Genomic DNA, 24,778 nt, shown 5'->3' with positions numbered 1-24,778 from the left:
AAGACTATGAAACACAGGGGTATATTTAATGAGAAATACTACTGCCAGTAATAGTAATGAGTAACACTTTCCATGAAGTGTCTCTAATTTGTGTGAATTTACAGAGTAGTTACTTAGTAAATACAGGTGTACTTACATATCATGACAATGCTTTATACACAGTTACAATGTATGTGCTGCTGTTTGATTGAATACAGCTGGAGTACAGGAACCACAAGGCTCGCTGGCAGAGGTGTATTTATTTATTGATTTATTATTAATTAATAATTCATTCACTTACCTAACTGGATCCACATACTTGATAAAATCTTTTTTTTATTATTATTATTATTCCTCAAGAAAGCATGTGATGGTACAAGGCGTACTGCATGTCAGAAAAGGTCGCTGTCAGTATTTACAGAAGGAGATGTAAGAAAGTATATGTACTTAATAGGGTTCATGAGGCTCCTGGGAAAATGAAAATGATCTGGTTATTCTAAGAACAGCTGCTGTGACCGTAGGAAATGCTTGAAATATTGCTGCTGTAAGAATCTGTGAAGCCAGAAATGCATTCTGTATGAATTTGCAGCCTCTGCATTGCCTCCCACTCGTCTGTACAGCAAGCGCCAGCCCATCGTTAACCTGTCCATCTGGGGCTGACGTCACTGTTAATGTTAGGCAAACATCTTCCTTTATTTCTTGCAGGGTTTTGGCGATCCCTCCGGTGAACACTGGTTGGGCAATGAGGCTGTTTATCTGCTTACAAACCAAGCCTCGTACTCATTACGGCTCGAACTGAAGGACTGGGAGGGAAACCATCGCTACTCGCAGTACGAGAGGTTTCAGCTTGGGAGCGAGAAGCAGCATTACAGGTACTGAACAACCTGGGATATATATATATATATATATATATATATATATATATATATATATATATATATATATATATATATATATATATATAGTATATGAATACACAAGGTGCAAGAAAATGATTCCACGTTCACACTGGAGCAAGACGACGAGACACTGACAACTCCAGACCGTCTACGAAAAGTATTTTCGGAAAACCGCTGTGACGATGACGGTGTGCTTGTCATATGCCATACAGTCACAGAGCCGCACTGAATAACACAATGTGATCTTCACTGGAGCGTCAAACCAGGACCCGGTCTTTAATGAATCCTGTTCAAATCAGCATGACGCTTTTTGGCGTTCACACCAACCCAATGTTCTTTCCTCCTGGCTCTGAAGTAACTATTGTTCTTCATGTTACCTATATGAGAAACAGCTGTTCAGGGTGAGTTCAATAGAAAGGGACAGACAGATATATTAGTATTATTACTCTTATGACAAACACTTCACAGAGAGGTTCACTGTGGTTTCACGTCATGATTGATAATTGCTCACTTACAAGCCCGCTCTCCCTGAATGCATTTATCAGGCAGATGTAGAAACAGCAAGAGACTGGCAAATCACTAATTTGGTAAAATAAAGTATATACAGAGAAAGAACCGAAGACTTATTTATGGTTTTCCCTGCATTTATTTTTTGTGTGTAACATTTTAATTTTATTTATTTTTAATCTTTATTTTACAATTTGCTTTGCTTTACAGTTGCACAATTGCTTTAATACTATATTTAAGAGTCCAGCAGATATGACACAAACATTGCAATTATTCAAAATATTAAATTGGGTTATATGTAAATGCATAAGATGCATTCAGCTGGTTTTGGTTAAAATTCCTGTCAATCCTTTGGTTACACCTTGGAAACCCCTGACTTAGTACAATAACCAGGTATTTCTACAGATGTTAAAGCACTTTGTAAAAGCATGCACCGAATGGCTGAATGTTTTCTGTAGCTCTGTATCAGAGTGAGCTCTTTATTACAAATCCAAGCCAACTTTTTACCTTGTGGAAAATGTTATTAGAATTTTAAAATGACTGTTGCATGTCATAAATGAGGTGAATGCAAACCATTTCTTTGGATTCAATTACCACCTTGAAAGAGATTTTAAACCCTGGAGATTTAGTCCTGTTCCCCTCAGCTTGGGAAATGTGTGAGCATTGTATAAATATCTTCAAATACATAAAGAAAGAAAACCAGTTTATTTTTATACATGGGACAATGCTGGCAGTCCTGGCTTGTTGAAAAGAGCAAAGCAAATGTTATTTAAGAACATAAGAACATAAGAAAGTTTTCAAACGAGAGGAGGCCATTCGGTCCATCTTGCTCGTTTGGTTGTTAGTAGCTTATTGATCCCAAAATCTCATCAAACAGCTTCTTGAAGGATCCCAGGGTGCCAGCTTCAACAACATTACTGGGGAGTTGATTCCAGACCCTCACGATTCTCTGTGTAAAAAAGTGCCTCCTATTTTCTGTTCTGAATGCCCTTTGTCTAATCTCCATTTGTGACCCCTGGTCCTTGTTTCTTTTTTCAGGTCAAAAAAGTCCCTTGGGTCGACATTGTCAATACCTTTTAGAATTTTGAATGCTTGAATTAGGTCGCCGCGTAGTCTTCTTTGTTCAAGACTGAACAGATTCAATTATTTTAGCCTGTCTACATATGACATGTCTTTTAAACCTGGAATAATTCTGGTTGCTCTTCTTTGCACTCTTTCTAGAGCAGCAATATCTTTTTTATAGCGAGGTGACCAGAACTGAACACAATATTCAAGATGAGGTCTTACTAGTGCATTGTACAGTTTTAACATTACTTCCCTTGATTTAAATTCAACACTTTTCACAATGTATCCAAGAATCTTGTTAGCCTTTTTTATTGCTTCCCCACATTGTCTAGATGAAGACATTTCTGAGTCAACAAAAACTCCTAGGTCTTTTTCATAGATTCCTTCTCCAATTTCAGTATCTCCCATATGATATTTATAATGTACATTTTTACTTCCTGTGTGCAGTACCTTACACTTTTCTCTATTAAATGTCATTTGTCATGTGTCTACCCAGTTCTGAATCTTGTCTAGATCATTTTGAATGACCTTTGCTGCTGCAACAGTGTTTGCCACTCCTCCTATTTTTGTGTCGTCTGCAAATTTAACAAGTTTGCTTACTATACCAGAATCTAAATCATTAATGTAGATTAGGAATAGCAGAGGACCTAATACTGATCCCTGTGGTACACCACTGGTTACCACACTCCATTCTGAGGTTTTTCCTCTAATCAGTACTTTCTGTTTTCTACATGTTAACCACTCCCTAATCCATGTATATGTGTTTCCTTGAATCCCTACTGCATTCAGTTTGAGAATTAATCTTTTGTGCGGGACTTTGTCAAAAGCTTTCTGGAAATTTAAATAAACCATGTCATATGCTTTGCAGTTATCCATTATCGATGTTGCATCCTCAAAAAAATCAAGCAAGTTAGTTAGACACGATCTCCCTTTCCTAAAACCATGTTGACTGTCTCCCAGGACCCTGTTACCATATAGGTAATTTTCCATTTTGGATCTTATTATAGTTTCCATAAGTTTGCATATAATAGAAGTCAGGCTTACTGGTCTGTAGTTACCTGGTTCAGGGACAACAAGGCCTTCGAGCAGAGCAGTGCTCACACAAAAGCATTCGAGTTCCCCTCTGCAGGAAACGCAGCAATGCTTTCACGCCAGAAACATAGCCCGTGTGATTGGAAACATCGGCATTCTCATCACTGCAAATGAGAAGAAGCAATAACTGCAGCTGCTATGTGGTCTCAACTTTTCCCCACATCATCCTTTTGGCAGCTATGCATGGCAGACTTTGTTAAGGTCTTCAATTCCAAACATGCTTCAGAGATCAGACTCGCTCTTTTCTGCATGCATACCATGTGTGCACAAATGAGTTTGTACCTCGGGGGATAAAAAAAAGGAACCTTTAAACACTTTATCTGACAGCTGTTGACTTCCAAATGAAAAACCAAAAGAATTGGCCGAAACCCTTGTCTTCTGTAATTCCAGTTCAGAGCCTTGTTTAGAAACTGACCGTCTTGTTTGCTTTTCCCTGGGTGTAAATCATCAGCCCTCGCCGATAGAAGCACTTTTAATCTGGTAAAAGCTGGCTGGGACCATCGCGACTCAGATTGCCAGTCGTTTCCATAGGGATCTTTGTTGTTTCAAAGAAATGCTGCTTTTCATGACAAAACCCTGCCGCTAAACAAACACTGAGCAACTGTGTGAATGATTTCCTTCTGCTTTCCCTGAAGCACACTGAGGATGGCTCCATGGCACTTAACAGTTCCTTGGGCCGTAAGTTTATATAACTGCCAAGAAGACATTAAAGTGTCTATGTAACATATCACCCTCCGGAATTCATTCAATTATATATAATATATATTATTGCTGGCTTCTATTAAATATCCAGTAAAGGGTAATTGGGGCTCCTGTGCTGTAAACTGTATAAGCAGTGTTTGTTTATTGGTTTGTTTTGGATTAGTGGATGGTATTACTCTGAAGATAGTTCAGTCTGATGTATTTTACTAATTACCACAGGGGGAGATAGCAGTCTGACAGTATGCTTTACCATTGGGTGCTGTCTTTAAAATTGCTGTGGCTAAAAGTTTTGCATCACCCTACATAAAACACTCTGATTAATTATATGACATATATATTATAACTTGTATTAATCTAGAAAATAAATTAGTACATTACTTTAATAGTTTAATATAGTGTTCACAAAACATGGCCTTCGGTATTATAATCGTGTCATCATAAAGTGTTACAAATGTAAAAGTTTCAAAAACGTTGTCTGTTTTTTTTTTTTTGTTCAGTATATGGAAAACCTCAAAGCGGTGTGTAATTCAATATGTTAACAGGGTAACACTAATCAGCAGCTTTCATTCTATTTCATGAAGCAAAATTAATTCATTCTTCTGGGGTCTGCAACACTGCTGTCCATGGCTGTGTGTGTGCAGATCTGGCTGCACTGTAACAGGGCCTGCGATGCCTTGCTTTGTGTGTTTCAGGCTGTTTCTGAAAGGGTACAGTGGCACCCCCAGCCAGCAGAGCAGCCTCGTCCTCCAGGGCACCAGCTTCAGCACCAGGGACTCCGACAACGACAACTGCCTCTGCAAGTGTGCGCTCATGTTAACAGGGGGTAAGACGCTTACTGCATTGCTGTAGGGTAAACCCACCTGGCCTGTCAGCTCAGAGTACTGCCAGATCTAAACTACAGGCCACTTACAACAAAGGCATGTTCAGGTATTGGTTTGTGTTACCAAACCCCTTCTTCCAGTCCATCTGCTGACCAAAGAAAGGATTAGATGGAGCGCACAAGGAAGAACGACATGCAAATAAGTTTATCAGGGGAACTGCAATGCAATGCACCAATTTAAAAGAGTTAGTTAAGGATCATAGTAAAATGGACTCCTCATTAAATTGACGGTCTGCCAGTATCTGAGTGCATCCTGGGGACAAAAAATGAAATTCAGAAGAAGGCCTAAGAGAGCACTTAATATTTTAATATCTGTAGTCTGAAACAATCTTGTGAATGAATGAAAATCCACATGTTGAGTGAAAATATAATATGGTATAATTGTACATTAAATACATTTTAATGTACAATTAATTGTACATTAAATACATTCCCCTGGTGGTTCAGTGAATAGTTTTAAATTCTGACTCCCCTGCCCGTCCCCACATCTGTCTTTGCCCTCTTACAGTACATTGAAATTCCAGAGTAAACTGGAGGTTAGACGTTGGCTGAAGTGAAGGCTATTTGGCAGGCAAACTGTATGTTACTCACAGTATTTTCTGAAAATATAAATCCACAAGGATTCTTGAGAAGGTAATCAGTGTGTCTGGATTATTTAAGAGAAATCAAGGTTTAAAGTCATGCATATCTTCTCTTTATTTGCACAACTAATACAACTGACCTTGTGTCATCAGCGAGATTAATAGACTTTTATACAAATCCAGATGTGATTACTTTTGACTTTCCCTGGAGGACTGACTTGTCTGAATTGTATAGCTCCAGCACAGCTGTCAGTCTATGAAGCTGCTTGCACCATTTCCAGAATAACTGCTCATCAAAACAAAGAAAAGAAAAAATCCAACCTCATCCAAACTAAACATTTATTGAGTAGAATAAAATAATCAGCAAATAATTGCAGTGTAGTTCATCGGTGATCAAATTCAACGAGTAGGGTTTCCTGTCCCTGATCCGTTCTCCCCATTTTGTCCTGTCATAATATAGACTGGAGAAGTGACTCCTCACACTTTCCTTCTTTGATTTATTGACTCAGCGAGCACGGCGCTGATTAAGAGCAGCTTGTCTTCTGTGGAGGGTGTGAGTGGGGCTATTGTCAGCTCTCTCAGAGTCTTTGTCAGCGTCTTTCGTACTGACAAAACCACTTTGTTCCAAAACATTCTCATTTTATAAACACATTTCTTTTTAATCTCAGGGTGTTTAGACATTGAGTTGCAGCAACTAAAAAACACCAAAAACAAACAAAGCCTGATCTTCAAACTTCAAGAATGAAGTGCTGGTTGTTGACATGTTTTAATGGCGTAAGCTGGCTTTGAAAACTCTGCTTTGAAACTCCGGTAAATAATTTTGAAAGAAGTGAATATCTGAGGCACAGGGATGTGCAGTTACTCTCCTCTCCTTCTTCTCTTCCCAGGTTGGTGGTTCGATGCCTGTGGGCTCTCAAACCTGAATGGCATGTACTACCCTGCCGGGCACAACATAAGGAAACTAAACGGCATCAAGTGGCACCACTTCAGGGGCCCAAGCTATTCCCTGCGAGCAACCACCATGATGATCCGGCCCTTGGATTTCTGATTGCAGTCGAGAAGCTATCACACTGCAGCTGCTGTGCTGAACTCCATGTGCAGAGGCTGGCATTGATCAGGGTGCAGCACCTCCAGCAGCAGCAGCACCAATGACTGCCTTGTCCGGGAACAGGAAACAGTTTTTTTTTTTGTTTAAAGTGTCATTTTTTTTTTTTTTTTGTGTGTGTTATGGAACAGAAAGCAGACCTGCTATACATTGCTCGCAGTTTGTCAGAGTAGCACCTCGTAAACCTTAGTCAAGCAGTAAAATGTGTTGTCGACAGACTTGCGTTCTTCTGATCGTTGTGTGAATAATCCCAGACATGGCCACAGACTGTTTGTTTTAACTTGAGCTACTAACATGATGGATTGATGGGGGCTGTAACAGTTCTATTTGTAAATTCCCATTCTGCAAAACTGTACTCTATTGCTTGTAGTGCTCCATATATATATATATATATATATATATATATATATATATATATATATATATATATATATATATATATATGCACACACTTTATCACTCATGCATTTTAGTTTATTTGCAACAGGGTTGACAATGCACATAGATAATCAGTGAGTGCATTGTTTTTTCCATTCCTGTATTAATATTCAGGATGTAAGCATGCTTTTTGCATTACTAATCATTTAAAGGCATTAGCAGTGGTGGAGTTGCACAAGTTGTTGAAGTATGCAGGCTTATTTGTAATTTGCTCAAAATTAAATTCAATCCACATTATTGTTTTGCAGGATACAAATCCACACACTGAGTTCAGTATTTGTTTTAACTGATATGTATTATTAGTTTTTCCTTATCTTAATCGGTGCTTAAGATTTACTACCAAGATCGCATTGCATGATAAATGCTCATCTAACATGTAGTTAACTGCATCGTCGTGTTCATAGTTTCTTTTTTTAGATGTCTCACTAGGTACAGTGTTTAGTGTAATGTACAAAATCTTTGAAATTAGTAACAGTAATGTTTTGTTTTTTTTCTCACTTAAAAAATATAATAATTCCAAATGATGTCTGTGCAAAACTGTCAGCATCACTGCTGTATGGTACTGCAGTCAAACATGTTCATTTTAAATGTATTATTGAATTGCTGTGATAGTCTAAAGCGCTGGACTTGAATTCCCAATGAATGTCTGTTTATGTGATTTGGGTTTGGGGTGTTTAATTGAGGCAGGTTTGTATAGATTGCACTTTAGAACTGGAGCGAAAAACCAGACTTGTTTGTGTTGTGAAATCTAATGAAGATTGAATGGAACTAAATGGAAAAGACATTTTGGAATGAGTGTTAAATGCAATATAACGTGCAGTATAAGCACAACTTTCCGTTCACTTTGTTTCAGTTTTGTGCATGTGATACCAGTTAAAGTCATTGTTTAAAATATAAATATCTTTTTTTTCTTGCATTTCTTTGGTTACAACGTTGATTCTGGTTATCGTTCGCTCTTGGTCTGCTCTGGAGTGCCGCTGTGAGTGTTCTTGGGTTAAACACTAACGTGTTGGTTCCATCAACGCCAAAGCTTGGATCTGAGAGCTCTAAGAAGTGTTTGGAATACCGATGGCCACATTGTGTTCTCCAAGATTAACACCATGACTTCTGAACAAAGCAACGACTGTCTCGACATGTGTTTCTTTAATAATATAAACCCAAATGTAATGTTTTATTGTAAAACCATAAGCAACCTTTTTTCAACATTATAAAGTTATACGGCTATTTGGACCGAATTGGAATCACTTGAGTTGCAAAAAAGGTCACACAGAATTCCGTTAGGGTGGCCAAGATAAACAAGGAACAATAAAGAATATTCCCAGTTGGAATGATTGGCGAGCTCCACTGGTAAGATACTCTGTGACAGGGCTGGCTTCATTTAAACACAGGACTGTAATACTATAAGGACCACATAATATCCTTGAGAAAATCCACCCAAAGCCACAATTGTAGGTATGGCTATTATGACCAAAATGTGGCTGTGGAAGCTTGTTTTGAAAGGTAATAGAGGCCAGAAACGTGATACTGGTGAACTCACTTTGCACTATATAGGAAGGAGCTGTGCTTGATACCGCCATCTAGGGATAGCCAAGGGAAGTACATTCTACACCTTTGTGTACCACAGGTTTTTATTATTTTTATTCTTGATAATCATGAAAATATACATAGCTGCAGGCATTACAGAGTTAACGTTACTGGTCTCCATTCGGTTCTCTCACTCTTCATATCAGTGCTCAATTATCCGTCATTAATAGATAACATCATGTTTGCCAAGCAAAAAAATAAATAAAAATAAGAAGCTTTACGATACATATCTGGAATTCAGAGCCAATTTGGACGAACATTTAGAGACCAAGAAGCAGATTGCGCTTCCAAGCACTCCAAGGTACAAAGTCAGAGTAACTTTAAACTTTTGTAATAATTCTCATTATCTTTTGTTTATTTTCGAATGGCTGTTTCTAAGCGAAAGATACGTATGTGTCAAATGGTTTGTATCCGCTTTTGTAGGTTTTATGAGGTAATGGATCAGGTGATGAGGTAATGGTTCAGGTGATGAGGTAATGGTTCAGGCGATGAGGTAATGGTTCAGGTTATGAGGTAATGGTTTAGTTGCTGGTTATAGAATTTCACAGGTTTAATAATTGCACATGTTTATGTGTTTCAGATCCTAGGAACTTTTCTTTAATACTCATTTATTTACAGAATATCGGCTTAAGTGAAAAAACAAGACTTCATATTATTATTACCCAAACCAGCAGGCATTACCAGCTAGATCACTGCAAAAACAATACATAAATAGATAAAAGCAGCTCAATTGAAGCATCTATAAAAGCCTGAGAGCTGCTACCTCAGATGACCCACATGCTAAAGGTATCAGGTGTCTGTTGTTAGCTTTCCTTTCAAGAATAAAATCAACCAGCTGGCAAAATGAAAGCAAAGTTCAACGAGGTGATATCAAGCATTTCATCACCTGAATAAAACATTCCAATGAGAACTCACCAGTCTGCTGAATACTAATGACAAGACCTGCTCTCAACAAACACCTGGTATTATTCAAAACTGTCAAATAAAATAGCTATCAAGAGATGGTTAGCGTCACACTGACTGCACTAAGTACAATCAATGTCATTTCAAAAGCTGCCAAGCACTGTTCGATACATGTGGGATTTTGTTAATGAATAAAATCAATCTTATCCAATGCACAGATGGAGGTGCAATATGGTGCCTAGCACTCCTCCTCACTAGATCTTAAACACTGTGCGAAAGGGCCAAGCTCCATTACCTTTGGCATGCAATACTTCATTTACACCACAGGGGTCAGTCTTGTACTGACTCCTCTTCCCCTGTGCCACATTTAGAATTAAAAACATTGCAGAGCACAGTGTGCTGAGCTGCCAGGGTCTGTGTGTAGTTCTCTGCATCCTCTCATGCCAGTGCTGCTGTGTCCCACTGGCACGGACGGTCAGGTTGATCTGAAGCAACAGCAGCAGCTTCTGCAAGGCGTCCTTGCACACTTGAGATGCATTGAGATATTGTAAAGACAGCCATCTACTGTGTAAATACACAGCTGCTAGAGACACTTCATGTAAGATGTTACTGGATTCCTAGCCATCATAAAAGGTGGAAGCTGAGCTAATGGGTTTTAAAACTCTGGTTCTTATCACGCATCTAATCTGTGGCAGAGAATCACTGCCCTCTTGTGGTGTCTTGATATACTGCATGAGTGATTGTTTTAGTTCAGAATAAAGAGAGGGGTCTGTTCAAATTCCTGATCAGCGTGTTCATTGCAGCGTTGCATTGAGCTGGTTCTATCCCAGATTCATTCAGGGGAAAGATCAATAGAAGACAGCACAAGTCCTTTTAAAAAAGTGTGCGATATATGGAATCTGAGAGTGGTACATCAAACTCATGTGGGATATCAACAGTATCAAATTAAATATGCTTTTTTATTTCTGTGCCATTAGTATTATTATTAGAACTCCCCTAAAGAAAGTACTCATAAATATTAAATTAAAAACAGTCATTGATTGCATGTATTTTTAGTTACAAACGCTTCAGAAAATCTATTTTTTTATGCCATCTTTCTGACATGTTCCTTCTGCCAACTCGCACATCCTCCAGAGGCTGTGATGAGAAAAGTAGGTTGCTGCTTCCTTCTTTTTATATCTGTGTGTCTTCTCAAACCCCTCTGGGATACTCTGAGCAGGCTCTGATGTATTGTATTGCTAAAAATATATGAACAGGGAAAAGAAAACACTATAGATACATTGTTACATACTGTACAATCAAGGACAGAATAGTCCAACACATCATCCTCAGTCCCAGCTCATGAACCACACTGGATGTTAGGGCTTTTGAAATAAACCATACAGTAGTATTGAGATTTTGTTTTCAAGATAGTTGCTAAAAATCAGGATGGCACCTACATTATTCATAATAACCAAAAAACAATTTGGTAACAAATCCAAATGCTTATTAGATTGCAGGGAAGGAGGACAGTGCACAGACATAGGGTCCTTTAATTAATGATAAGAGCAGAAGAAGAAGAAGAAGAAGAAGAAGAAGAAGAAGAAGAAGAAGAAGAAGGTGACAAGGTAGGAACGAGAAGATCTCTGATCCAGCCCAGCTGAAGAGATGCTTGTTCATTGAAGCAGTATTGCCTCACAGAGCTGGCAGACAGTGACACAATGCAAAAAGCACAGCAGGGATGTGGGCAGGATTACCCTGTATGGCAGCGTCAAGCTGCATATCCCTTCGCTAATCCTCATTACACCTGTCTTCTTCACAAGTCTCAGGCAAGGACACATTTAGCACAATGAGATCATCTTTTTCAAACTCTTGGACTGGGAAAATTAGATTCTATTTTTGCTACTCTCGATATCTCACGCAGAAGATAAAAGCTCTGTGCTTTTCCTTTTTAAAAATAGCATTGCCTCAGGCTTGGTTTATAATATGTGTCAATGTGATGGCTGGTCGTTCTTTATTTAGAGACTCAATCACCATGTTGTACAGGAAAGGCATCTGGCTCAATGCTCCCTGTGATTAGGCTTGTGTTAGAGTGGTCACAGAGCACACCCGCAGTAAGCATGCAAAACACACATGTACAGGAGTCATTCATTCATTTGCACATGGACACATTGCAGAATGGAGAGGTCAGAGTGCACAGAATAGAAGAGGAGTGGAATCTTCTCCTGTGGCAAGCCACGAAGAGTCAAGCAGGTGCATCTGCCCTGGATTCCTGATTTCCTCAGTACATGTGTATAGTGCCACTATCCCTCCTTTAGCTTTTATACACTTTAATATTGAATCCATTAGAAATGTGATACTGGATCAGTACAGCTGTTCTTATCACTGCTCCTTACCTAACTGACTCCAGGTCACAAGGGTAAATTAAAGATAAAACACATATGCAATGGAAGAAGGTTGTGGAAAATAACACATTGTGCAAGGCCAGTGAGTGAGAAGAAAAACAGTCTTGCATGTTGATATGAGACAGTAATGATTCCTGGCTTCCACACATACACACGCTGCAGTTTCCATCACTGTGTTTGTGCCACATGACACAGCGTGACACGCGGACAGTGGTGGAACAGGATTTGCATTAATCGTCTGCCAGGGTATAAACCAGGAGCCTTTTTATTTCTAAAACATAATAAATCCTAGGAGACACCAGACTCAATTCCAAAAATGACAGGACAGGCTTGGATGGCTTGTGCTCCACACAGTCACCTTGTCAACACAATGTGCATCCCAACATGCTTTATAGACTTCGGAAGGGTTGTTTTAAACATTGTCCAGCTCAGTGGAAACATAACTAATATTGTCCAAGCATAGGTGGTACAAATAGACCCTTATTCAGAGAACCGTGCCCACGCTGCGTGCAAACCCCTTCATGTGCAATTAGCTGTTCAGCAGTGTGCAGTTATGTGAGGCTTATATCTGATGATGCTGATGTGGTGTGATGTCAAAACGTTATTGCTTTCTGCTTGTTGTAATTTCTGCAGAGATCGTGTAAGAATAACTAGATTCTAGTACAAGCACTTTAATTATATGTTGCAAGTGGAGGCTTTTAATAAACATTTATCAAGTCTGAGGTGTCTATTAGAAAAGTGTTGAATAATAATAGAAATGAAAGCCCTCAGATACAGTCCCGAGATCTCATTTAACTTCACTATAAATGGCATCTCTAAGAGTCGGGTTATTAGGATGTAATAATAAATGCTGCGCAATGCCATCTCATTTCAATGTGGTATTAAGAATCCATCATTCTGCACTTCCCCATAGCACAGCCCACGGACTCACATTCTTCATTGTTAACCCCGCTGCAGTAATTATTTCTGTATTGGCATTTCTAAAAGTAATATCTGCTAATGGTGTGTTATAAATATTTCAGCATTCATATCGCTATTCGACATTTTTCAAATTGTGACGTGAAAAACTTAAAAATGCTTTAAATCAAGCAGCGCTGCTTGATTTCACATGCACGTTTATCAAATGATTTTTTCAGGCTGCACCATGAAAACTATACTGCTTCCCAAAGCATGTATGTGTTATAGTATCTACTATATGCAACATGATTCCCTTTAGGTCTATACATTGCTTACGCAGTGAAGAGTCACACTCTGCTGCACGCCCTATTTAAATATAGCCTATATTCTCCTTCATTTTCATGAAATGTTTCCAAGCAGCCATCCAGGAGCACTCAAACTGATAATTAATATGAGAAGCTGTCATATTGGGAGACAGCTCTATAAATCTAGAGCATGCGAAGAAGGATGGCCCAGTCTCCAGGCCAGCTCACACAGATCCTCTGTGGAGTAATCTGACGCCTTTTCAATCACAGCTGACAGTAAAAATACTTTCTAGCTGTTCCAAGCAATCAGCTGCCATTTGTACCCAGCGGTAATTATTGGCAAACAGACACATTCCTGCATCAAAGTAATCTGTCCTAAAGTAAACTTGTGAGGGGAGAAGGCTGCTCTTCCAACATCGAAGCTGCAGGGATCCTTTTAATGCTGGAACCCTGTAAGAGGGTAGCTGGACAGTCAAGGCAATAGCAGAGGAAGGAGACAGGAGATTGCAGCTCTAAAAACTGCTTTACCAACCAATTCAATAAATCAAAAAGGGTTAAACAAACAAAAATCCAAATCAGGACCGCACCCAAGCTTTGTGCAATCACAGTGCAGGACTCCAAACACAGCCTGCTGGTCTGCATTCACTCCTCAGAGCTCAGCTCCTATTATACATAAGAACATAAGAATATAAGAACATAAGAAAGTTTACAAACGAGAGGAGGCCATTCGGCCCATCTTGCTCGTTTGGTTGTTAGTAGCTTATTGATCCCAAAATCTCATCAAGCAGCTTCTTGAAGGATCCCAGGGTGTCAGCTTCAACAACATTACTGGGGAGTTGATTCCAGACCCTCACAATTCTCTGTGTAAAAAAGTGTCTCCTATTTTCTGTTCTGAATGCCCCTTTTTCTAAACTCCATTTGTGACCCCTGGTCCTTGTTTCTTTTTTCAGGCTGAAAAAGTCCCTTGGGTCGACACTGTCGATACCTCTTAGAATTTTGAATGCTTGAATTAGGTTGCCACGTAGTCTTCTTTGTTCAAGACTGAACAGATTCAATTCTTTTAGCCTGTCTGCATATGACATGCCTTTTAAGCCCGGAATAATTCTGGTCGCTCTTCTTTGCACTCTTTCTAGAGCAGCAATATCTTTTTTATAGCGAGGTGACCAGAACTGAACACAATATTCAAGATGAGGTCTTACTAGTGCATTGTACAGTTTTAACATTACTTCCCTTGATTTAAATTCAACACTTTTCACAATGTATCCGAGCATCTTGTTAGCCTTTTTTATAGCTTCCCCACATTGTCTAGATGAAGACATTTCTGAGTCAACAAAAACTCCTAGGTCTTTTTCATAGATTCCTTCTCCAATTTCAGTATCTCCCATATGATATTTATAATGTACATTTTTATTTCCTGCGTGCAGTACCTTACACTTTTCTCTATTAAATGTCATTTGCCATGTGTCTGCCCAGTTCTGAATCTTGTCTAGATCATTTTGAATGACCTTTGCTGCTGCAACAGTGTTTGCCACTCCTCCTACTTTTGTGTCGTCTGCAAATTTAACAAGTTTGCTTACTATACCAGAATCTAAATCATTAATGTAGATTAGGAATAGCAGAGGACCTAATACTGATCCCTGTGGTACACCGCTGGTTACCACACTCCATTCTGAGGTTTTTCCTCTAATCAGTACTTTCTGTTTTCTACATGTTAACCACTCCCTAATCCATGTACATGTGTTTCCTTGAATCCCAACTGCGTTCAGTTTGAGAATTAATCTTTTGTGCGGGACTTTGTCAAAAGCTTTCTGGAAATCTAAATAAACCATGTCATATGCTTTGCAATTATCCATTATGGATGTTGCATCCTCAAAAAAATCAAGCAAGTTAGTTAGACACGATCTCCCTTTCCTAAAACCATGTTGACTGTCTCCCAGTACCCTGTTACCATATAGGTAATTTTCCATTTTGGATCTTATTATAGTTTCCATAAGTTTGCATATAATAGAAGTCAGGCTTACTGGTCTGTAGTTACCTGGTTCAGTTTTGTTTCCCTTTTTGTGGATCGGTATTACGTTTGCAATTTTCCAGTCTGTCGGTACCACCCCTGTGTCAATAGACTGCTGCATGATCTTGGTTAGCGGTTTGTAAATTACTTCTTTCATTTCTTTGAGTACTACTGGGAGGATCTCATCCGGCCCAGGGGATTTGTTTATTTTAAGAGCTCCTAGTCCCTTTAACACTTCTGCCTCAGTTATGCTAAAGTTATTTAAAACTGGATAGGAACTGGATGACATGTGGGGCATGTTGTCAGTATCTTCCTTTGTAAAAACTTGTGAAAAGTAATCATTTAATATATTTGCTATTTTTTTTTCTTCATCTACGATTTTGCCATTTGTATCTCTTAAACATTTAATCTCCTCTTTGAATGTTCTCTTGCTGTTGTAATATTGGAAAAACATTTTGGAATTGGTTTTAGCTCCCTTAGCAATGTTCATTTCTATTTCTCTCTTGGCCTTTCTAACTTCCTTTTTGACTTGCGTTTGCAGTTCTGTGTACTCTTTCTGCGTACTTTCTTTTTGGTCCTTTTTTAATGCTCTGTAAAGTGTCTTTTTTCGCTGAATATTTTTTTTTAATTGATCTATTAAACCATTTTGGCAATTTAGTTTTACATTTAGATTTGTCTACTTTAGGGATATAATTGTTTTGTGCCTCTAGTACTACATTTTTGAAGAACAACCATCCTTCTTCTGTGGGTGTTTTCTCTATTTTACTCCAATCTACTTCTGTTAGTCTCTGTTTCATACCTTCATAGTTTGCTTTTCTAAAATTGTAAACCTTAGCTTTAGTCATTTCTTTTGGGGATTTAAAAAACACTTCAAATGAGACCATGTTGTGGTCTGAGTTTGCCAGTGGTTCTCTGACCTCTGTTTTAGTTATTCTATCTTCGTTATTTGAAAAGACTAAATCAAGGCATGCCTCCCCTCTAGTGGGTGCCTTCACAAATTGTGTTAGGAAGCAGTCATTTGTCATTTCCACCATTTCTATTTCATCCTTCGTGCTACCCACCAGGTTTTCCCATTTTATTTGGGGGAAGTTGAAATCCCCCATTAGTATGGCTTCTCCTTTGCTACACACATTTCTAATGTCATTGTATAACAGATTATTGTGCTCACCGTCTGAATCTGGCGGTCTATAGCATGCTCCTATTATTATGCCCTTTGAATTTTTGTCCGTTATTCTGACCCATATTAATTCGGTTTTATTTTCTTTGTCCAGGTTTAACACCTGGGCTTCAAGACTGTTTCTTATGTATAGCGCTACCCCTCCTCCTCTTCTGTCCTGCCTGTCTTTCCTATACAGTGTATACCCACAAATATTATATTCGTCCCCATCACTCTCAGACAACCACGTTTCTGTAACACCTATCACATCATAGTTACCTGTTAGTGCAGTAGCTTCAAGTTCTAGAATTTTGTTTCTGATACTTCTAGCATTTAGATAAATACATTTAATGGTTGTCTTACCTGAGTTGCAAGATAGGTGAAGCCTTCCCGTGTGCACCACGTCTTCAGCCATGCGTTTTGATTAATTATTTCCAGCTGTCCATATGGTCCTTTGCAAGGTGCAGGTAGTATACCAGAAAATACCACAGTTTTGGTTTTCTCTTTTAATTTCCTTCCTAGCTCTCTGAATTTGTTTTGCAGGGATTTTGGTCTGTCTCTTCCAATGTTGTTTGTACCAATGTGGACGACTACTACCGGGTCGTCTCCTGTTCGTTCTAGGAGCCTGTCCACGTTCTCAGTGATGTGCTTGACCGAGGCTCCCGGAAGGCAGCACACTGTTGTAGTAAGGGGGTCCAAACTGCGAATTGAACTTGCTGTGTTTCTCAATATGGAGTCCCCAACAATCATGACCTCCCTTCTTTTTGCTGTCTGGTCACCACTGTCAATAGGGTCCTGGATGTTGTTCCTTTCATTCTCTTGTTGTTGGTTCTGCTCATCAAAATTCTGAAGTGACTCAAATCTGTTGGTTGTTTTGATTTCTGGTGGTTGTGTTTGACAAAGTTTCTTTTTTTCCCTGCTTCTGCCTACCTGAACCCAGCTGTTCTGACCTTCTATCTCCCTGGTGGCTTTCAGTCGGTTAGGGGTGATGCAGACTTCCATGAATTGTGGGTGTGCCAGTTCCTCAAGATCCTGTTGCTGTCTCACTTCTTCCAGCTCCATTTCTAGCATACTTACTAGTTTATGCAAATCCTGGATCGCGCTGCACTTTACGCACACTTGGTTTAGCTCCGCTGGGTTTTCTCGGATTTCCCACATCAAGCAGGTGTCACAGATTACTGGCTTGAAGACCATGTTGAGGTTTTTTTTTTTTTTTTTACCATGTGAGCAGGTGGAAGTGATCACAGTGCAGGACCCCAAGCACAGCCTGCTGGTCAACACTCACTGCTCAGAGCTCAGCTCCTATTATACCATGTGAGCAGGTGGAAGTGATCACAGTGCAGGACCCCAAGCACAGCCTGCTGGTCAACACTCACTCCTCAGAGCTCAGCTCCTATTATACCATGTGAGCAGGTGGAAGTGATCACAGTGCAGGACCCCAAGCACAGCCTGCTTGTCTACACTCACTCCTCAGAGCTCAGCTCCTATTATACCATGTGAGCAGGTGGAAGTGATCACAGTGCAGGACCCCAAGCACAGCCTGCTTGTCTACACTCACTCCTCAGAGCTCAGCTCCTATTATACCATGTGAGCAGGTGGAAGTGATCACAGTGCAGGACCCCAAGCACAGCCTGCTTGTCTACACTCACTGCTCAGAGCTCCTATTATACCATGTGAGCAGGTGGAAGTGATCATCAAGTAATCAATTAGAACCTGGCCACATTCCATGCCTGGTTTAGCAGGGAGGAGATTCTAACCTCAGCACTGCTGTATTTAGCACATATATTTTTCAGACACACAAACACAAAATAAAAACCCGTGCAGGGCCCCTGCCTTCCCCACACCCTGATCAGAGCGCTTCACTTGCTGCTGTGATTAGTGGTTTTGTTTTTCATAGTAACATGTACTCAATATTGTAAATGATCATTCAGTGTAACAGAGAGTCAGACAGATCAGCCTTACGAAATGTATCCACTGTGCACGTTTAATTCTTGATGTGCCATTACTTAGTATATTGGGTCTCCTGATACTCAGCGTATTGAAAAATCCCCCTGCAGGCAATGCAGTGTTTAAATGAAGGAAGACTCACCATTGATCTGGTGATGCTATTCCAGCCTGACCTGGGAGTAATTGAAACCTATAGCTTTGTTGAAAATTCCACAGGCATGTTTCCTTTGTCATGTCACCTATCACGGCATTCACTTCCTAATCTTCTAAAAATACACTGACTTAGTGAGGCACGTGCTTTTCTCAGATTACCACTGATATAGACAAGCCCACGTTCACTGAAATGAGGGCTCATTCATATATATATATATATATATATATATATATATATATATATATATATATATATATATATATATATATATATATATAGTGTCTTCATAAGTTTGTCATGTTTAAAATGCATGCAGAAACCTCAGTATTTTAACACCACCATGCTGGAGGATGAATCTAACTCTTATGATTTATCTTAAGGGGTGATCTTACGGATCTTATCTTAACAAAGGCTGTAATCCTGTCATTGAAACTGGGTCACATTGGTTTTAAAAGGTGCTTTTAAAGATGGGTCTAGATGTTATTGTAAACGAGATCAGGTTTTTTTTTTTTTTTTTTTTTTTAGTGTATCATTTTTCTGTTAGTGTATAAGTTACAATAGGTTATATTATATATTTACTATGTCTTTAGAAATGTGTTGTTAGCTGCTTTTAACCTGGGTGATACAATGTCATTTAAAGGAAGTGTCCTGTGATGACGAAGTCAGCGAGGAATCTTGTGTTGAACACAGCTGCGATATTCAGATAGATGCAGAGGGAACAGGCCAGGAGGATTAAGAAGGCGGCAGCTGCTCTCAGGATGTGTTTTTTAATTGGAAATCATTTACTGTCACACCGTCTCCGTTCGTTTCCCCTCAGTGAACCAGGAAGACGTTCCCTTGCAATGGATGTTGTTTTAAATCCATTTTAACTGAGTTTCTTTTGCAGGAATTTCCTTTACCATTTCAACCCATTCATATTTTAGATTATACTTGGATAGCGTGACAAGAATATGGTTTGCATTGCTGACAATGTTTTCAAATGCAGGGGTTTGAATACAGAAACGCATTAACTGCTTACGGCCATGTACAGGGGGTGCAATACCAAGGGTAGGGTAAGTTCAGTATGTTTCTATAGAAGCTCATTCACAGCAGTGCTGTGAAAGCTGTAACCGTCCCTCCCCCACCTCCCCCTACCCCCCCAAACTGGAAGTCCAAAAAGGGAAATTCCATGTGAGTGCCAGGGTCACTGAGAAGGCCATGTGTTGAGGAATGCCACGCGTAGCTTCAGTGACAACACACCCTACAGTGTGCCCTCCTCTATTTAAAGGCACTACACTGCCTGCAGGGCTGCAAAGGATTAGGATCGAACCAGAGAGCGGCTCCCACCTCCCCGCGATCATCCCGATCCAGCAATGAGTTCAGCAGCACAGGAGAACAGACCCCACAGCAGGGCCGTAAGGAAGATCAAATGCGCGGCCATGGTGAGCAGCTTAGCCAAGAGCTGGCAATCCTGGGTGGGCGAGCATTCGGGAAAGCAGGACGCAATCCCCAAGGGGTGGTTTCCCAGCTCTGTGACAGAAGAAAGAGGAGGAAAAGAGTTTGAGAAAACTGAAGTCAAACTCTTTGTGGCACCCAGAGCCGAGACAGAGAAGAGTCCGGAGCGGAGCGGAGCGAAGATCAGAACGGGCAACGTCTCCAAAGGCATCAGACCTAAAAAGAGCGGCTGCGGAAATGATCTGGTCACTTTCATTGCCGGAAAAATAAACACCAACCAGATCGCACCCAGCGAAACAAAACCGGTCCTGGGGAACATGTCGCCCACGAGCAGGAGGTACTGCGGCAGCCAGACGGTCAACGCGATGAAGACTTGGAGGAAGGAGGAGGAACAGGGCAAGCTGGGCTCCCGCAGCAGCAGCTTAGACACCGAGGACAGTGGGCTGGGAGAGGAGGGGGGCTCCAGTGAAACCGACGATGAGAGCAAGAATAAAGACAAGCCTGAAGGGGGTGTAGCAAGAAAAAGCACAAGACCCAAGGTGAGAGAAACCCTAAAATAAAACTGAAATGTGGGGCAACTGTAGGAAAAAAGCATAGAGAATGTAAAACAAGCAGCATTTTTCGAGGCAGAGCTCTGTATAGAAACAGTTCCCATGCCATAAGGGCACGGTTAAGAGATCCAGGAGGGACTGAAACAAAAGTCCAACTCATTGTCTCTCCTCCAATGTTAGTATCTTGGGCTGTGAAACACATACATGGGCACTATATTAATCTTGGAAATGGAATTGTTTTTTTCCAGATTAAGGTATCTACAATGGTAGACCTGAGAAACAATTGGCAGAAGTGGTCAGAGCAACACAACGAGCAACAGAAACTGAACCCCTTCAGCGAGGACTTCGACTACAAGCATGCCATGGCCTGCCGCCTACTGAAGGGGGACCAGGGCTACGGGAGACCCAAGGAGGGTAGCAAGACCGCTGAGAGGGCACGGAGAGCAGAGAGGCATATCCACAAAGAGATGCAGCAGATGTGCCTCATCATCCGAGACATGGGGGTCAAGTGCAAGGACGAGCGTGTCCGCATCACCTTCGGGGGGCTGTTCGACAGATACGTCAAGATCTCCGATAAAGTGGTGGGGATCCTGCTGAGATGCAGGAAGCACGGCATGGTTCACTTCGAGGGTGAGATGCTGTGGAAGGGGCAGGACGATGATGTCATTATCACCCTACTGGCTTAGAGCTTTTTTTGGTTTTGTACTGATGCTTGATTTTGCAATTTGTATTAAGCCGATTGCTTGATGATTATTATTTTCTTTCAAAATGAAAGAATGGGAGTCTTCTTAAAGAAGGACATGTAGTATTTTGAAATACTGTTTAACTCGATTTTCTTTTTGTGTGTATGCTCCAAAGTCTGATGGTTCATTTGCGATAGTTTGCACATTTGCACTTCAGATGTTTGTTGTTTTGAAAATCAAAAGCAGGATATATTCTATATATTAAAATGAAATCATTGTGACGATGTTTTAACCTTGTATGAGTGCAATAAAACACATTTCCTTTCTTATTGAACTTGACCAATCCCATTGAGAAAGATCTTTCAAGGTTGTTCTTTTCACACATGTTGTGAGGGTCTGTCACTCCTTCACAATTAAGATCTTCAGATGACAGGATTTGCATTTCAGCTTTTGCTGTGTCAGAAGCATGCAGGCCCTTGTGGAAGTGGCGAACTGCATTGCCACGCACAAGCAAACCAATCCGTCTTGCACACTACGTATCCTGCAAGTCCCATTGTAACAACGGACTGCTATTAATAATTTTGTGCAACTCAAAAGAGCATTTAGCGATTTCCATCTACATATACAAATAGGCTACAATGTACTAAACATGCTGTGAGTTGTATTTATTTGTAGAACTATTAGCTATTACTAATACTTAGGAAACTCCAACCAGTGTCCGTACAGTATTTATGACCTAAGTAATCTAAAGAAACTAACCTAACAAACCAATACATTCTGTAGTGCTTCACCAGCCAATAACATCCTGCAATGCATTTAACAAGAGCACCCAAACAGGCAAGGAGGAGGTACTGCAATGCTATGTGGAGACCTAGACTAAAAGCCAATGCCACTGCTTGTACTCACTACTATTCTTAAAGCATGGTCTTGAACTTAAATGCCCTCACAAGCAAGCATGACTAGAGCAGTTATTTACAAGTTTCTATTCACTTGGGGGCCATGTTCCTTGCAGTGGTCTGTTTTAAACATGTGTCAGCCTGTGACTGTTACCAAATATAGATTTGGATTCAGTTCATTGCAGTGGTCTGTTTTAAACATGTGTCAGCCTGTGACTGTGTTTGGATTCAGTTCATTGCAAAACATGTATCAGCCTGTGATACCGAATATAGATGGGATTCAGTTCATTGCAGTGGTCTGTTTTAAATGTGTGTCGGCCTGTGACTGGTTTACCGAATATAGATGTGGATTCAGTTCATTGCAGTGGTCTGTTTTAAATGTGTGTCGGCCTGTGATTGTGTTATTGAATATAGATGTGGATTCAGTTCATTGCAGTGGTCTGTTTTAAATGTGTGTCAGCCTGTGACTGTGTTACTGAATATAGCTTTGGATTCAGTTCATTGCAGTGGTCTGTTTTAAATGTGTGTCAGCCTGTGACTGTGTTACTGAATATAGCTTTGGATTCAGTTCATTGCAGTGGTCTGTTTTAAATGTGTGTCGGCCTGTGATTGTGTTACTGAATATAGATTTGGATTCAGTTCTCAGGAGAAAGCTAACCACAGGTATCCAAAATACAGCAAAGAAATGTGTATATTGATTCATCTTTTTATTATTAACAATTGAAGGCATTTACCAACAACATCAAATTGTGCATTATTCAACTGTCATATCATTGTTTAAAGAACACAATGTACATGTAATAAATTATTACATCTGTGAGAAAATCTCTCCACTAGAAACTGCAGCATCCAACCAAATGTGTTGAAGGCTGCTTACTGAGAGACACACACGTTTCATAGTAGTCTTGTTTCATACGTACACACTAGCTTAAAGGAAGCTACAGCAGGGAGTCATGCATCATCAACGCTTAAGAGTAACCAGCGGCGCTGATTTGAAATCGTGTTTGCTCGTGCCATCGCAAGTTTGTATCCGGAGTTTAAACTTGCTTTGTGAAGATCAATCACACTGCACAGCCCTCAATTATTGGTCTTGTTCTTGTTATAGCTGGCATTCTCAGCACTGAGATATAAAAGTGTCAGTTTTTTCAGTGATAATCCCCTTGGCAGAATTAACACGACCCCCTGCTGTCTGATAACAGAGAAAACACATACAGTAAATAAATAGACAGAGTCAATGTTTCAAACATTAGAACATCTTTTGGTCTTGTTCAAACTGCAAGTGATTACAGTAGTGAAACGTATTATTATTATTATTATTATTATTATTATTATTATTATTATTGAACTGGCTGAGTTGTCTCAGTAATTTGGGTTTACTGAAGTCCTCTGTTGTTTTATTCTATCTTAGGAAAAGGGAATTGCTTTGCCTTTCATTAGGTCCCTTCCTCTGTATATCCACTTTTGCCAACAGGATTATTAATTGAAAGATTTAAAAGTTCAGGATGGGAAAATCCTTTCGCCTGAGCCATGAACTAGCTCCTGCAATAAAGATACACCAAATAGCTATAAATTGCCAAGATTCACAAAATGTGTTCTTTCAACCACTGAACTATAGGATCATGACCAGCACATTTAAAAAGTATTGATAGTCCTGGCACGCTCATCTTTGTTTAGAATACTTAAGAACAACCCAGCTAACTTTTATTTGTATCTTTCAATAATATAATGTAAACAGGTTTCCGTTGCAAAGATCTTGCAGTGGCTAGTAAATCTCGACAGCCTGTTTGTTTCAAGGACTTGGAATGACGTTTTATTGTTCTTGATCCATTCTAAAACTACTCTGTGTGGTTCTGTATACAGTGTTGCAAGGAGAGGGCACTATCATACCAGTAGAAATGCTAAAATAGTAGATTCAGGTCACACTTGTCAGTTTAAGGTTGAGTCTTAAGCCCCTTTCGCACTGGCATGCTCTACCCGGGTCGGAACCTACCCGGGTCAGGACCCGGTGTCATGCAGGTCTGCTACACGATTGCACACTGCTTTTGATAAAGCAGGGTTGACCTGGGTGACAGACGCAGTACACAATGCGCATATCAATGCCACGGAAGCAGCTTGTTACTGACGCTTCCATCCAAGCTTCTTTAGATTGAAAAGTCGGCCCAAATGTTGATTAGAGCAAATGTTTCTACTTCCCGGCTGCAATCTGGCTCAAGCAACAAAAATATGGCTAAACAGAATAAACAGAAATGTTCCTTGCAGAAGTGAAACCTTCACGCAGGCCTGGCTGTTTGTTATTTTGTCGGCTTCTGAGCAGCCGTCATGCATTTTGTCTCACGCAACCCGGGTCAAAGCGTGTCGACCCACAACCTGAGGTGGGTCACTGGGACCAGGGTCAACCCGGGTACGACCCAGGTATGTGGTTTCACACTGCGCGGGACTGTGACCCAGGTAGCTTGAACCCAGGTCAGGACCTGGGTAGGAGTGCCAGTGTGAAAGGGGCTTTAGTGGCACTTCATTAAGATGTTTTAACAATCATTGTGAATTTCATTCAGCCCAAATCGATTAGTTTTTTTAATTACTGGTACTAGTTTTATAATTATTTTTAACATTAGATAAATATTTCAGATG

At 40.1% G+C, this 24,778-nt stretch overlaps 2 protein-coding genes across 2 annotated transcripts in view; both read left to right on the top strand.

The window, feature by feature from the left end:
* Positions 1-7,202, top strand: part of LOC121319479 (angiopoietin-1-like) — a 42,634-nt gene extending 35,432 nt beyond the window's left edge. Inside the window, exons 7-9 of the mRNA XM_041256932.1 lie at positions 685-851; positions 4,937-5,067; positions 6,593-7,202. Of these exons, the coding sequence (XP_041112866.1) occupies positions 685-851; positions 4,937-5,067; positions 6,593-6,753 (459 nt within the window). The 3' untranslated portion in view covers positions 6,754-7,202. The remainder of the gene's footprint in view (positions 1-684; positions 852-4,936; positions 5,068-6,592) is intronic.
* Positions 7,203-19,871: 12,669 nt separating this feature from the next.
* Positions 19,872-21,580, top strand: LOC121320228 (actin-binding Rho-activating protein-like). The gene is made up of 2 exons (XM_041258481.1): positions 19,872-20,559; positions 20,820-21,580. The coding sequence occupies exons 1-2, from the start codon at positions 19,939-19,941 to the stop codon at positions 21,255-21,257; spliced, it is 1,059 nt and encodes a 352-aa protein (XP_041114415.1). The 5' UTR covers positions 19,872-19,938; the 3' UTR covers positions 21,258-21,580.
* Positions 21,581-24,778: the final 3,198 nt, after the last annotated feature.

The sequence above is a fragment of the Polyodon spathula genome, chromosome 8, assembly GCF_017654505.1.
Source record: "Polyodon spathula isolate WHYD16114869_AA chromosome 8, ASM1765450v1, whole genome shotgun sequence".
Taxonomy (NCBI): Eukaryota; Metazoa; Chordata; class Actinopteri; order Acipenseriformes; family Polyodontidae; genus Polyodon; species Polyodon spathula.
The sequence above is the reverse complement of the archived record's forward strand: the minus strand, read 5'-3'. Positions and strand labels throughout refer to the sequence as shown.

Coding starts and splice junctions, on each gene's coding strand:
- LOC121320228 (XM_041258481.1), top strand. CDS start 19,939: ATGAGTTCAGCAGCACAGGAGAACAGACCCCACAGCAGGGCCGTAAGG. Junction 20,560..20,819: donor GAAAAAGCACAAGACCCAAG/GTGAGAGAAACC, acceptor GTTTTTTTCCAG/ATTAAGGTATCTACAATGGT.